The following is an 11,475-nucleotide window of genomic DNA, read 5'->3' as shown; positions in this document are numbered from 1 at the left end:
ATAGAACTACCATATGACCCAGCAATCCTACTACTGGGCATATACCCTGAGAAAACCATAATTCAAAAAGAGTCATGTACCAAAATGTTCATTGCAGCTCTATTTACAATAGCCCGGAGATGGAAACAACCTAAGTGTCCATCATCGGAGGAATGGATAAAGAAGATGTGGTATATATATACAATGGAATGTTACTCAGCCATAAAAAGAAATGAAATTGAGCTATTTGTAATGAGGTGGATAGACCTAGAGTCTGTCATACAGAGTGAAGTAAGTCAGAAAGAGAGAGACAAATACCGTATGCTAACACATATATATGGAATTTAAGGGAAAAAATGTCATGAAAAACCTAGGGGTGAAACAGGAATAAAGACACAGACTTACTAGAGAATGGACTTGAGGATATGGGGAGGGGTAAGGGTAAACTGTGACAAAGCGAGAGCGAGGCATGGACATATATACACTACCAAACGTAACGTAGATAGCTAGTGGGAAGCAGCCACATAGCACCGGGAGATCAGCTCGGTGCTTTGTGACCGCCTGGAGGGGTGGGATAGGGAGGGTGGGAGGGAGGGAGACGCAAGCGGGAAGAGATATGGGAACATATGTATATATATAACTGATTCATTTTGTTGTGAAGCTGAAACTAACATACTATTGTAAAGCAATCATACTCCAATAAAGATGTTAAAATGAAAAAAAAAAAAACAAAAAAACTCTCCAAGTGGTAACTTGGGGCAGTTTCGGGCTCATCTTCTTTCGCATTTCTCAGGGATCACTGTCCTTCACTGTCTGATGTGTATGTCTTAAAAACCATTGTTTCATGTATTCTTCCTTTTGGGGGGGGCAGTGGTTGGTTGTTTCATGTGAGAGGACAAATTTGGTCCCTGTTACTCCATCTTGACTAAAAGTGCATGAGCCAGGGGTTGTATTTGTGATACCACTTGGACAGTAGGACCAACAGAATTTGCCAATGACAAATAAGGAGAATCAACCATGATATATCTGCTGTTTGGCTCAAGTGACAAACTGGGTGTTATGGTGCCATTGGCTGAGATGAGGGAGACAGGAGGTTGGTTGAGCCAGGGAAATTCAAGAGATCTGTTTGGATGCGTTAAATGTGAGATGCCTTATGAGACATCCACGTGAACACGTCAAACAGGCCGTAGCATATGAGTCTGGTGTTCAGGAAAGAGGTCTAGGCTAGAGGCCTAAATTAGTGGATCTTCCAAATATTTGCAAAAATTAAGGCTATGAGACAACATGAAGTCACCTAGGGAGAGAATACTGACTACAAAAGTAAGGCGGCCAGGATCATACCCAAGGATACCACAGTATTTGGAAATTGGATAAAGATGGAGGAGTAGCCAGAGATATAGGAGAAAACAAAGAGAGTGAGAGCAAGAAACTGTGGAATATGCTGGGTGGTTACAGGAAGGTGTAGAGAAGTGACTGCTGGTTTGGGAAGATTGTTACTCATCAGTGATCTGGTTAAGAGCAGTCTCAGAGACATGGAAGTGACAAAAGCCAAACTGAATTAAGTTAAATATGCTCTGGGAATTCCCTGGTGGTCCAGTGGGTAGGACTTGGCCCTCTCACTGCCGAGGGTCCAGGTTCAATCCCGGGTCGGGTAACTAAGATCCCATGCCGTGGCCAAGAAAAAAAAAAAAGCTAAATATGCTCTGGGATGTGAGGAAGTAGAGACCGAAGAAAGCCAGAAGATTGGCTTTGCTGAGGAGCACAGCAATGGAGTCACGCCTAGGGTAGCACATGGGGCCAAAATTCACAAGTAAATATGTCTGTGGATGTTGACAACACAGTACATCAAACAACCTAGATGGCCATCAGTAGGGGAACAGCTGAACAGTTAGGCATTTATTCCATGGAATATCATGAATCAATTAAAAAGGATGAATAAAACATGCCCATTATATATTAATAATTTTTTAAAGCATCAAAACAATATTTGAAAAAAAGTAAAGGATGGGTGGATTGTGTCAATATCACAACTGTGTGATACTCAGTGTCACAACTGTGTGATACTTAGTATCACACCTGTGTCAACATTCTGAGTGTAGTATTTTACTGTACAACATGTTACCTTCAGGAGTAAGCGTTAAAGCACATGGGATTTCTCTGTATTATTTCTCAAAACTACACGTGAGTCCACATCTCAAAATTTATAAGTTGAATACAAAAATATTTCCAGTATGTACATAATTGGGGTCTTTTTTCCTCCCACACTGAACACTTATACCTCTTGCCATCAAAAATACTTTTTCACTTTGTAAATAAAACGAAGCATGGGTGGGGTGGGGAATCCCACCCTGGCTTCCCCTGGCTACGGGGATAGACTCAGCTTTGAAGGTCTCCAGGCTCACCCCCGCCTCGAGGCTCCCCGGTCGCCTCCCTAGAAGTCTGGGAGAACTACAAATAGCTAACAGGGGCGGCCCCTCTTGGACCTCGGAGGTCCAAGTCTTGTTAGCCCAGAAGGTAACGCCGCTAGCTCTCCGAGCAGGACCCAGTTACGGAATTCTCGCCCTTTTCCGCTCAGCGAGGGGAAGGCTCTCTCTCTCCCACCTGTCTTCGGTTCCTTCAGACAGTCATGCCGTGGCGGAGGGTCCTCTGCTCCCCGCGCTCTCCTGAGAGAACGCCGCGCTCCCTCTCTTTGCTCCAAAGACCCAGAAACTGGTTTAGAAAGACTGCAGCCGCGCTTTCCAGGGAGGGTGAGTCATTTCCGGTCACAGACTCCCTCCCCCGGAAGTAAGGCCTGATGTAAACAAGGGAGTGGGGCTTTAAGGCCCGGGAGGTCAGAACGCCGGGCAGTGGGCTGCACCGAGAGCAGGGGACGCGCAGAGGTCAGTCAGGTCAGTGCAGGCGGCAGGGAGCTGGGGCATGGTGCAAGAATTGGTTGCGATCTGGGGGACGGAGGGGTCTTTTGAGCAAGGGTCTTGGTGGATGGGGGTGTATCTAGGACAGGGATCTTGAGTAGGTGCTGGCACTGGACGGAGTATGAGGGTGGTCTTGGACATCAGTGGTGGTAGCGATGTGTGAGGCATCCCTGGGCAGGGTTCCTGGGTGGCAAGTGTCTTTGGAATGGGGGTCCCAAAAAAGGGATCTTGGAAGGTGGGGCTGTCTAAAGAATGGGTCTTTGGGGGCGAGGCAGTCCGGTGGAGGTGGTACAGGGGGGAAGGGAGGGCGTTTGGAGAGTGGGAAGGGGTGTGCCTGGGCAAAGGTTTTGGGGAGATGGGGGTTTGAAGGGAGTATGGGGACTCTGGGACAAGAATATTAGGGGGGGTCTAGGGCAGGTGTCTTGTGGGGGGGATTGAGTTGTCCCAGGTAGGGGTTTTGGGAAGTGTGTGTCCTGGGCAAGGGTTTTGAGGGGTTGGGGTGCCCTGGAGCAGGGTCTTGGGGAGACGATAGGGGGTCTGGAGGAGGAACCTTAGGGGGATGCAATTCCTGAGGGTACGTCCAAGCCAACCCATGTCAGAGTCAGGGACAGCAGAACATATGGAAGTGTATGTCCCAGGGGTGGGGGATTTGGAGTGATAAGGGAATCCTGAGGTAGGGTCTTTAGGGCATACAGGGGTCTGGGGGAAGGTCCAGGTTGTCCATGGTTGGACAGAAGTTAGCATGTCATGAGAAGGGGTTGTGTGGAAGTGGGAATGGGATCCTGAAGGGATTTCAGGAAGCCTGTGGGGAAGGAAGGTGTGAGAGAGCTCTGGAGTGGTAGAATAGGTTGGAGTAGAAGGACGTGGCGGGGGAGTTCCTGTGAGCGGTGGACCAACTGTAGCAGGTCTCAGGGCCAGGTCAGGGAGGTGCAGGAAGAGGTGGATGTTTGAGCCCCCTTTCCCCATTTATTGACAGGCAGACTTAGGTGCTGGGTCCAGGTGTAAAGATGAGAAGTGGGTAGGGGGTGGTTCCAGGCCATGTTGGGCACTGGGGCCAGGATTGGCTGAGGGTAGAGAGGAGATATCACTGGGATACCCCCTACCCCATTATCTCTTGATAAGCAGTCAGTCAGGGAGGGAGTAAGGAGGAGGTGGGGATGTCCAGGTCAGGGTAGGCCAAGAGAGCTGGAGTCAACCAAGTGTAAGAAGATGTGAATATTCCTGTCCATGCTCTTTGGGGTCTTGGGAGCTTAGAGTGGAAACCCTAGGATTCTCCCCCTGATTTTGTCTTCTTTGCAGTCCTGCTGGGGTTAGGTAGCAGAGTGGGAGGAGGAAGAAGAAATCAGTTGGGGACAGGAGTTCTAGGACTCAGAGAACAGACCCCAGGACTCTTCCCAACCCTACCCCCATTTGTGTCCAGGGAAGCAATCCTGGACCATGACTCAGCAGCCACTTCGAGGAGTGACCAGTCTGCGTTTCAACCAAGATCAAAGTGAGAGAGGCTTGTGCCTGTGCCCTTTTGGGAGGGAGGGAGGGAGAGAATGGCCAGAGGTGGGTGTTAAACCCCTAGCTTCCCACCTGGACATCCTTTGAGGCAGCCCGGATTCCTCCCGTCCCCAGGCTGCTTTTGCTGCGCTATGGAGACAGGTGTGCGCATCTACAACGTGGAGCCATTGATGGAGAAGGGGCATCTGGGTGAGCTGTCAGTGGGGGAGGGGCAATGGGCAGAAGGGCTGGGCTGGGCATTGGCACCCACCCCTACTGACACCCTGGTCCTTGTCCAGACCATGAGCAGGTGGGCAGCGTGGGCCTGGTGGAAATGCTGCACCGCTCCAACCTGCTGGCCCTGGTGGGCGGTGGTAGCAGCCCCAAGTTCTCAGAGATCTCAGGTAAGTGTCCTCATCCGGTCCCACCCTTGGCCCAGATTCCCCGGAATCCTGGCCTCCCGGAGGCTCTGGCAAATGAAGATGTCAGAGTAACTCAGAGTCACACAGTGAGGCCTACGTCTTACAAGTCCTGGATCTTATCACTTGAGAAGCCTGGTGTTTTGTCTTCATTTAACAGACACTTGTTGAATGCCTCCTGTATGCCATGTCCTTACCTATGGAGCGCTTGCCGTGAGCCTGGTGCTGTTGTTACCATTTTACATGTATTAACTCATTTAATCCTCACAGTGACTCTGTGTGGTAGGAAGTATCATCATCCCCATTTTTGCAGATGAAGAAACTGAGGCCCAAAGAGGTTAAGTGATTTATCCAAGGTGACACAACTAATAGGTTTTAAAATCTTGGGGCTGTCTCCCTGGTGCCCTCTTGCTTTGAGTCTCAAGCACCATCTTATTTTAAGGGCTTTTGTTGATCCCACTGGGACATGGCAAAAGATGCCCTAGGATTCCTCACAGAAATCTTCTGGGGGGTATGAGCTGGGACCCTGGAGGCAGAAATAGTTACTGATGAGAAGTTACAGGCCTGGATGTGAGTCCCTGCTTGGTTGCTGATGGGTTGTGAGGTCCTTGGCTAGATAGAAAACCCCTTCGAGCCTCAGCTTCCTCATCTGTAAATGAGTATAATGGTTCTAGAACCTGTCTTCTCAGGAATCACATCTACAAGTGCTCATGCTGTGTGAGGTCATATTGCGTGTTAGCAAAAGGTTAAGCAAGTGGGTTGAGGTCCCATGGGGAGTAGGGGTAGGTCTTGTGTCACCAGGGCTGCCCCTCACCCTAAACCTTGGCCCCGACAACACACCCACCTGCCCCGCAGTGCTGATCTGGGACGATGCCCGGGAGGGCAAGGACTCCAAGGACAAGCTGGTGCTGGAGTTCACCTTCACCAAGCCAGTGCTGGCTGTGCGCATGCGCCATGACAAGTGAGCCTGAGGTGGGCTGGGGGTGGGGGAGGTCGGTGGTCCCCACAGCAGGCTAGAGGGTTAGTCCTGCATGGGCACCCTGCCCTCCCCTCACGACCATCCTGTGTTGTGTGATGCCCACAGAATCGTGATCGTGCTGAAGAACCGCATCTATGTGTACTCCTTCCCTGACAATCCCCGAAAGCTGTTTGAGTTTGACACCCGGGACAACCCCAAGGGTGAGAGGACCCAGAGATGCAGGTGTAGTGGCAGGAGGCAGTGGATGGGGCAGAGGGGCAGAAGAGAGATAGAAAGGGGCACACAGAGAGTAACTGGGAAAGAGAGGCAGGGAGAGAGTCTTTGCATAGAGATGCTCCAATGGGCTGAGATGCCCGTACTCCCATTCTATCCATTTTCCCATCCTCAGCCAGTTCTTTCTCTCTACTCTCAGCCCCGCCTCACCCCTGGCTACCTCAGATAGCAGAGCAGAAAGGCTCATTAAGGACATTAATGGGTATGCTAGGGACTCCTGGGCCTCCTGGGGCTGCCACAGCTGCATAGGGAGGCAGGGAATCTGCCTTGATGGTGGGGAGCACACCTGAGGACAAGCCCCCTGTGGGTTCTGTGGGTAACATGTATCATGGAAGGTTGAAGTCCGGCCCTTATCTAGCTCTGTCCATCCTGAGACCCTGCCTGGCCCCAACGTCCTCTTTACCAGCCCCCCACCCCACCCTAGGGCTCTGTGACCTCTGCCCCAGCCTGGAGAAACAACTGCTAGTGTTCCCAGGACACAAGTGCGGGAGCCTGCAACTTGTGGTGAGCTGTCCAGTGGGCAGGGGTGGGTAGGTGGGCTGGCTCTCCCTGTGGACTCTTGGCAACTTACCTCCTTACCACCTACCCCAAGCCCAAACTGCTCCTTCTACCGTAGGACCTGGCAAGCACAAAGCCCGGCACCTCATCTGCTCCGTTTACCATCAACGCACATCAGAGCGACGTGGCCTGCGTGTCTCTGAACCAGCCAGGCACGGTAGTGGCCTCGGCCTCTCAGAAGGGCACCCTTATTCGCCTTTTTGACACGCAGTCCAAGGAGAAGCTGGTGGAGCTGCGCCGAGGCACTGACCCCGCCACCCTCTACTGGTGAGCACAGGGTATGCCTGGTGGGCTCCTGACCTCACACCACATGACGTGGGCATCACCGCTGGTCTGTCTTTCAGCATCAACTTCAGCCATGATTCTTCCTTCCTGTGTGCATCCAGTGATAAGGGCACAGTCCACATCTTTGCTCTCAAGGACACCCGCCTCAACCGCCGCTCTGCGTGAGTGCCTCCTGCCCCACCCTGCCTCACCCCCATCCCCCTGCCCATATATCACACCGGGGCTTAGCCAGTGTTGCCTGCAGGCTGGCTCGCGTGGGCAAGGTGGGGCCGATGATTGGGCAGTATGTGGACTCTCAGTGGAGCCTGGCGAGCTTCACCGTGCCTGCTGAGTCAGCCTGCATCTGTGCTTTTGGTCGCAACACTTCCAAGAATGTCAACTCTGTCATTGGTGAGTGGGAATAGCCCTTGACTGGGGGGTACTGCATGGGCAAAGGCCTACAAATTGGACCTGAAAGAATTTTAGGGCATGGGAGGCCTGAGGGAGCCAAACGGGTGGTTCACTTCCACCATCACTAAGGGAGATGGCACGTGGCAAAGACCTGGAGATAGACCCTGAGCCACGGGACACCTGAGAGGACTGGAGTGTGTGGCTTTGGCAGCATCTAACCTTTTCCAATCCTCCCCCCTCCTCCAGCCATCTGTGTAGATGGGACCTTCCACAAATATGTCTTCACTCCCGATGGAAACTGCAACAGAGAGGCTTTCGATGTGTACCTTGACATCTGTGATGACGATGACTTTTAAGGACCCTGTGGGTTGTGCTAGGGACCTGCAGTGGCAGACTGCAAAGCCTGTGCAGGGGTGGGAGTGCTGTGGAAGCCACCAGCCAGCAAACATTAATAGAGCAGGTGCCCACTTTCCACTCTTAAGAGCAATGCCTAAACAGCTCAGTCGCCCCAAGCACTTCTTGATGACTGTGTGCCCGCAGAGCCAGGCCAGGGACTCAGAGAGACAGCGGCCCCCCTGGGGCTCCCAGCCTGGAGAAGACTGCTAGGGACCCAGAGTGGGTGCCCTAATCCAACCTGTGGGGATTTTTAAAAGACTTCCCAGAAAGAGACGATCTCTGATATGATGAATATGAATAAAAGGCCCTTAATAGTATTTATGGCTGGACCTCGGGAGTGGGCCCTGGAGGAGATGAGGCTGAAAAAGCCCTGCAGGAGTTTCCTGGAAAGGTGTGAACCTCTTGGACCCTGACAGGAAGGAAGTGGGATCCTGCTCGGGTCCTTCTGACAGTCTCTGCATGTCCTCTAATGTCTGGCCACTGTGTGCCAGAGACGCCAGCACTGCCCAGAACCGTCCCTGTGGCGCCTCCGCCTGGGGGTGGACAGGAATGCCTCGCCCCGCGGCGGAGACTTAATTTCCCAGCGGCCCCTGCTACCTTACAGTTCCGGCGTGTTGTTGGTATATTCGGTCACGTGTGCTGCTGCGCCTGCTCAGTCCACTAGGTCGTCAGGGTAGTGGTTGCAGGGCCCAGACTCCGTTTCCCGGTGTGCCCCACGGTGGCGCGGTGTAGAACGGGTGTTGTAGTCCGGCCGCTCCTCTGACTGGTCCAGCTACATCGACCGGCAGGATGTCGGAGGTGCGGCTGCCACCGCTACGCGCCCTGGACGACTTCGTTCTGGGGTCGGCGCGTCTGGCGGCCCCGGATCCACGCGACCCGCAGCGATGGTGCCACCGCGTCATCAACAACCTTCTCTACTATCAAACCAACTACCTTATCTGCTTCGGCCTCGGTCTCGCTCTGGCCGGGTGAGGGAGGGAGGGAGGCGCAGGTTGGCCGGGGGCGCCCGCTGGGCATGGAGGGTGGACCCGCAGGATTTTGAGGGGGCTGCAAGACCTTGAAGGGCGAATTCAGTAGAGTGTGAAACTGAAGGGGAAACTGGGAGACAGAAGGCCTGGAAGAGGAATCTGAAAGGATTGGCCTTTGCAAAGGGTGGGTTTAGGGGCAGGTTGGGATGGGGGGGGGCCGGCTGGAGTGGGTCCTGCGGGGGTAGGGGGAAGTGTGGACCTGAAGATAAGGAGGGCCCGAAAGTGGGACACGACTGTGCCTGAGGGGTGATGGGGCCAGATTAATGTGGCCTTGGAGGACTTACGACAGGGACAGGACGTGGTCAAGTTGAAGGGTGGACTTGTGGAGGATCTGGGCTTGGAGAGGGGCCTGGCTATAATTGGAATGCTCCAGGAGCAGGTACCTGTTGGGGAACTTGAGTCTAGAGGGAGGACCTGGGGATGGAAGGCCCGAGACGAGGGAGGGATGGAGAACCTGGAAGAGGGACTTGGGCAGGACTGGAAGTTAAGTGGCACTGAAAGCCTGGAAGGGGTTCTAGTAATGATGGAGGGAGGAATCTATAGGAAATGGGAATCTGGAGGGGGAATTTGAAGGGAAGTCTGGAAGGGACTCTGGGCCTGGGGAGAGGGAAATGTATGGAAACAGAAGGACTGGAAGAGGAATTTGCAAGGGCCGGGCCTTTGCAAAGAGTGGGTTTTGGGGCACGTTGGGATGGGGGGCCGGCTGGAGTGGGTCCTGCAGGGGTAAGGTCGGAAGGAAAGAGAAGGGAAAGGCTGTGAGCCCTGGGGCCTAGCGGAATGGGAGGGCCTGAAGCAGGAGATCTCAGGAAGATGGGACTGTAGGATTGACAAGAAATAAATGAGGGTCCACAGGGGAGCCCAGGGCTCCTGGGAGTTGGAATCCCTGAAGGGTGGACCTGTTGGAGACAGGGCTGACGGGAGTATTTGCCGGGCTGGAGGGTCCGGAGCGGGGGCGGGGGGTGGGGGTGGGGGTGGGAACCAAAGCTCTTGGGGCACAGACTCTGGTGGACGGTGGTCTGGGAGGCACGGGGGCCAGGCGGCCCTCTCCCCGCCTGCCCGGCTAGCTTAGTTCCATTGTCCCCGCAGGTACGTGCGCCCGCTGCACACCCTCCTAAGCACGCTGGTAGTGGCGGTGGCCCTTGGCATGCTGGTGTGGGCGGCTGAGACTCGAGCAGCCGTGCGCCGCTGCCGTCGCAGCCACCCAGCCGCCTGCCTGGCCGCAGTGCTTGCCGTCGGCCTCCTCGTTCTCTGGGCCGCGGGCGGCGCTTGCACCTTCCTGCTCAGCATCGCCGGGCCCGTGCTTCGTGAGTCTCCACTACCCTGAGATGGCCGGAAAGACGGCCACCGCTCGCAAACGGCGCCAGGCCCGCCCTACCCTGGTTCCTGGGCTGAGAGGGGGCTGGGACACCCGGCGGGCAAGGCCACACCTCCTTTACAAAGCGCCTTCCCTGGCTTTGCTCCCCTCCCTGGGAACGCCCCTCTTACAACCGCCCTTCTGGGCGTCACTGCTAGTATGAAGTGCCTTCCACCGGCCACGTCCCCATTACTGGGCACCCTCTGGCCACGCCCCTGTTGCGAAGCTCATTACTCCGCCACACTAGCAGGGTTCAGAGGCGTCCTGGCTACCGACCACGCCATTGGTCTGCCTGTGCTCCAGTTCCCTTCTCTGGGCCCCCATTAGCTAAAGGCTGATGTCCCATCCCACTGACCCCGCTCCTCTCGGTATTGCCCACAGTGATCCTGGTGCACGCGTCACTGCGCCTGCGCAACCTCAAGAACAAGATTGAGAACCAGATCGAGAGCATTGGTCTCAAGCGGACGCCAATGGGGTTGCTGCTGGAGGCGCTGGGACAAGAACAGGAGGCTGGATCCTAGGGCCCTGGGATCTGTACCTAAGACATGGAGAATGCCATCCCCACCCTGGCCCAGACCCAGAGCCCTTTCCCAGTCCTCAAAATAGGAGCCCCTGACCAGTTCAAAAAACAGGACAACTGCAACCCTTCCCCCAGGTCCCAAACTGGGATGTTCCCTCATACCCATGCCCCCAGTTTAGGAAACCAGAGTCTTCCCAACCCTGAACTTGGGAACCAGAGACACCCACGTCCAGCCCAAAACTGGGGCTTGGAGACCAGAGCATCCATGGCCAACCTCAAACTCTGGGCCCAGAGACACTCCCCCTCAACCCCAATCTGGGATCCACCTATCTCCCACGCTCAGCCCCAAAGCTGGGGACTGGGACCAAGGCAATTCTCAGATCTTGAACCCTGGACCAAGGCTTTTCCAGACCCCACCCCAGCTTTGAACCCAGGATCCAAGTGTTCTCAGCCCCCATCTGGGTGGAGGATTCAGGTATCCTGACCCAGTTGAACCCTTGGTCCCAGGTGACCCCAACACTCACCAGTCCCACTTGCCTCCCTCCAGCTCTGCTTAGGGATTCTGCCACTCCTCAGCCCACCCCCCACAAAGTTCCACAGTGACAAGGACCAAGGGGTGGGATGGGGTGGGGTGGGGTGGGGGTAGCCCTGACCAGGAATGGGGCATATATATCAGTGTTGCTACAACAATAAAGGCTGTTGCATTGCTCAAGCCCATTTGGGCCTCCTGGGTAAAGTCTGTGTGTTTCAATGGCCAGAAGTGACCTGCTTTTCAATTCTACCAGAGACTTTCTGATTGGGTCCCTGTCAAATATGTGGGCTGAAGGAGGAGCTCTCAGTTCCTTCCTTGAACCTATTACCTCTAGGGTGGCATTAACACACAAGGGAGTTAAGGGC

At 54.4% G+C, this 11,475-nt stretch overlaps 2 protein-coding genes across 4 annotated transcripts; both read left to right on the top strand.

The window, feature by feature from the left end:
• The first annotated feature begins 2,763 nt into the window (after positions 1-2,763).
• Positions 2,764-7,993, top strand: WDR45 (WD repeat domain 45). Of its 3 annotated transcripts, none has more exons than XM_032620486.1 (11): positions 2,764-2,867; positions 4,312-4,383; positions 4,512-4,586; positions 4,676-4,780; positions 5,651-5,756; positions 5,880-5,974; positions 6,472-6,551; positions 6,664-6,872; positions 6,992-7,051; positions 7,135-7,280; positions 7,527-7,993. In XM_032620486.1, exons 2-11 carry the CDS (start codon positions 4,329-4,331, stop codon positions 7,634-7,636), a joined length of 1,041 nt encoding a protein of 346 aa, XP_032476377.1. In that variant the 5' UTR covers positions 2,764-2,867; positions 4,312-4,328; the 3' UTR covers positions 7,637-7,993. The 3 variants fall into 3 exon arrangements, with proteins under 3 accessions (XP_032476377.1, XP_032476375.1, XP_032476376.1); XM_032620484.1 differs by having other exon boundaries at positions 6,950-7,051; XM_032620485.1 differs by having other exon boundaries at positions 2,765-2,858; positions 6,950-7,051.
• Positions 7,994-8,113: 120 nt separating this feature from the next.
• Positions 8,114-11,291, top strand: PRAF2 (PRA1 domain family member 2). The gene is made up of 3 exons (XM_032620487.1): positions 8,114-8,644; positions 9,791-10,008; positions 10,440-11,291. Exons 1-3 carry the CDS (start codon positions 8,466-8,468, stop codon positions 10,577-10,579), a joined length of 537 nt encoding a protein of 178 aa, XP_032476378.1. The 5' UTR covers positions 8,114-8,465; the 3' UTR covers positions 10,580-11,291.
• The last annotated feature ends 184 nt before the right edge of the window (positions 11,292-11,475 follow it).

This window comes from Phocoena sinus, chromosome X, assembly GCF_008692025.1.
Source record: "Phocoena sinus isolate mPhoSin1 chromosome X, mPhoSin1.pri, whole genome shotgun sequence".
NCBI classification, from domain to species: Eukaryota; Metazoa; Chordata; class Mammalia; order Artiodactyla; family Phocoenidae; genus Phocoena; species Phocoena sinus.
The sequence above is the reverse complement of the archived record's forward strand: the minus strand, read 5'-3'. Positions and strand labels throughout refer to the sequence as shown.

Coding starts and splice junctions, on each gene's coding strand:
- WDR45 (XM_032620484.1), top strand. CDS start 4,329: ATGACTCAGCAGCCACTTCGAGGAGTGACCAGTCTGCGTTTCAACCAA. Junction 6,873..6,949: donor GACCCCGCCACCCTCTACTG/GTGAGCACAGGG, acceptor TCTGTCTTTCAG/CATCAACTTCAGCCATGATT. Junction 7,281..7,526: donor GAATGTCAACTCTGTCATTG/GTGAGTGGGAAT, acceptor CCCCTCCTCCAG/CCATCTGTGTAGATGGGACC.
- PRAF2 (XM_032620487.1), top strand. CDS start 8,466: ATGTCGGAGGTGCGGCTGCCACCGCTACGCGCCCTGGACGACTTCGTT. Junction 8,645..9,790: donor CTCGGTCTCGCTCTGGCCGG/GTGAGGGAGGGA, acceptor TTGTCCCCGCAG/GTACGTGCGCCCGCTGCACA. Junction 10,009..10,439: donor CATCGCCGGGCCCGTGCTTC/GTGAGTCTCCAC, acceptor TATTGCCCACAG/TGATCCTGGTGCACGCGTCA.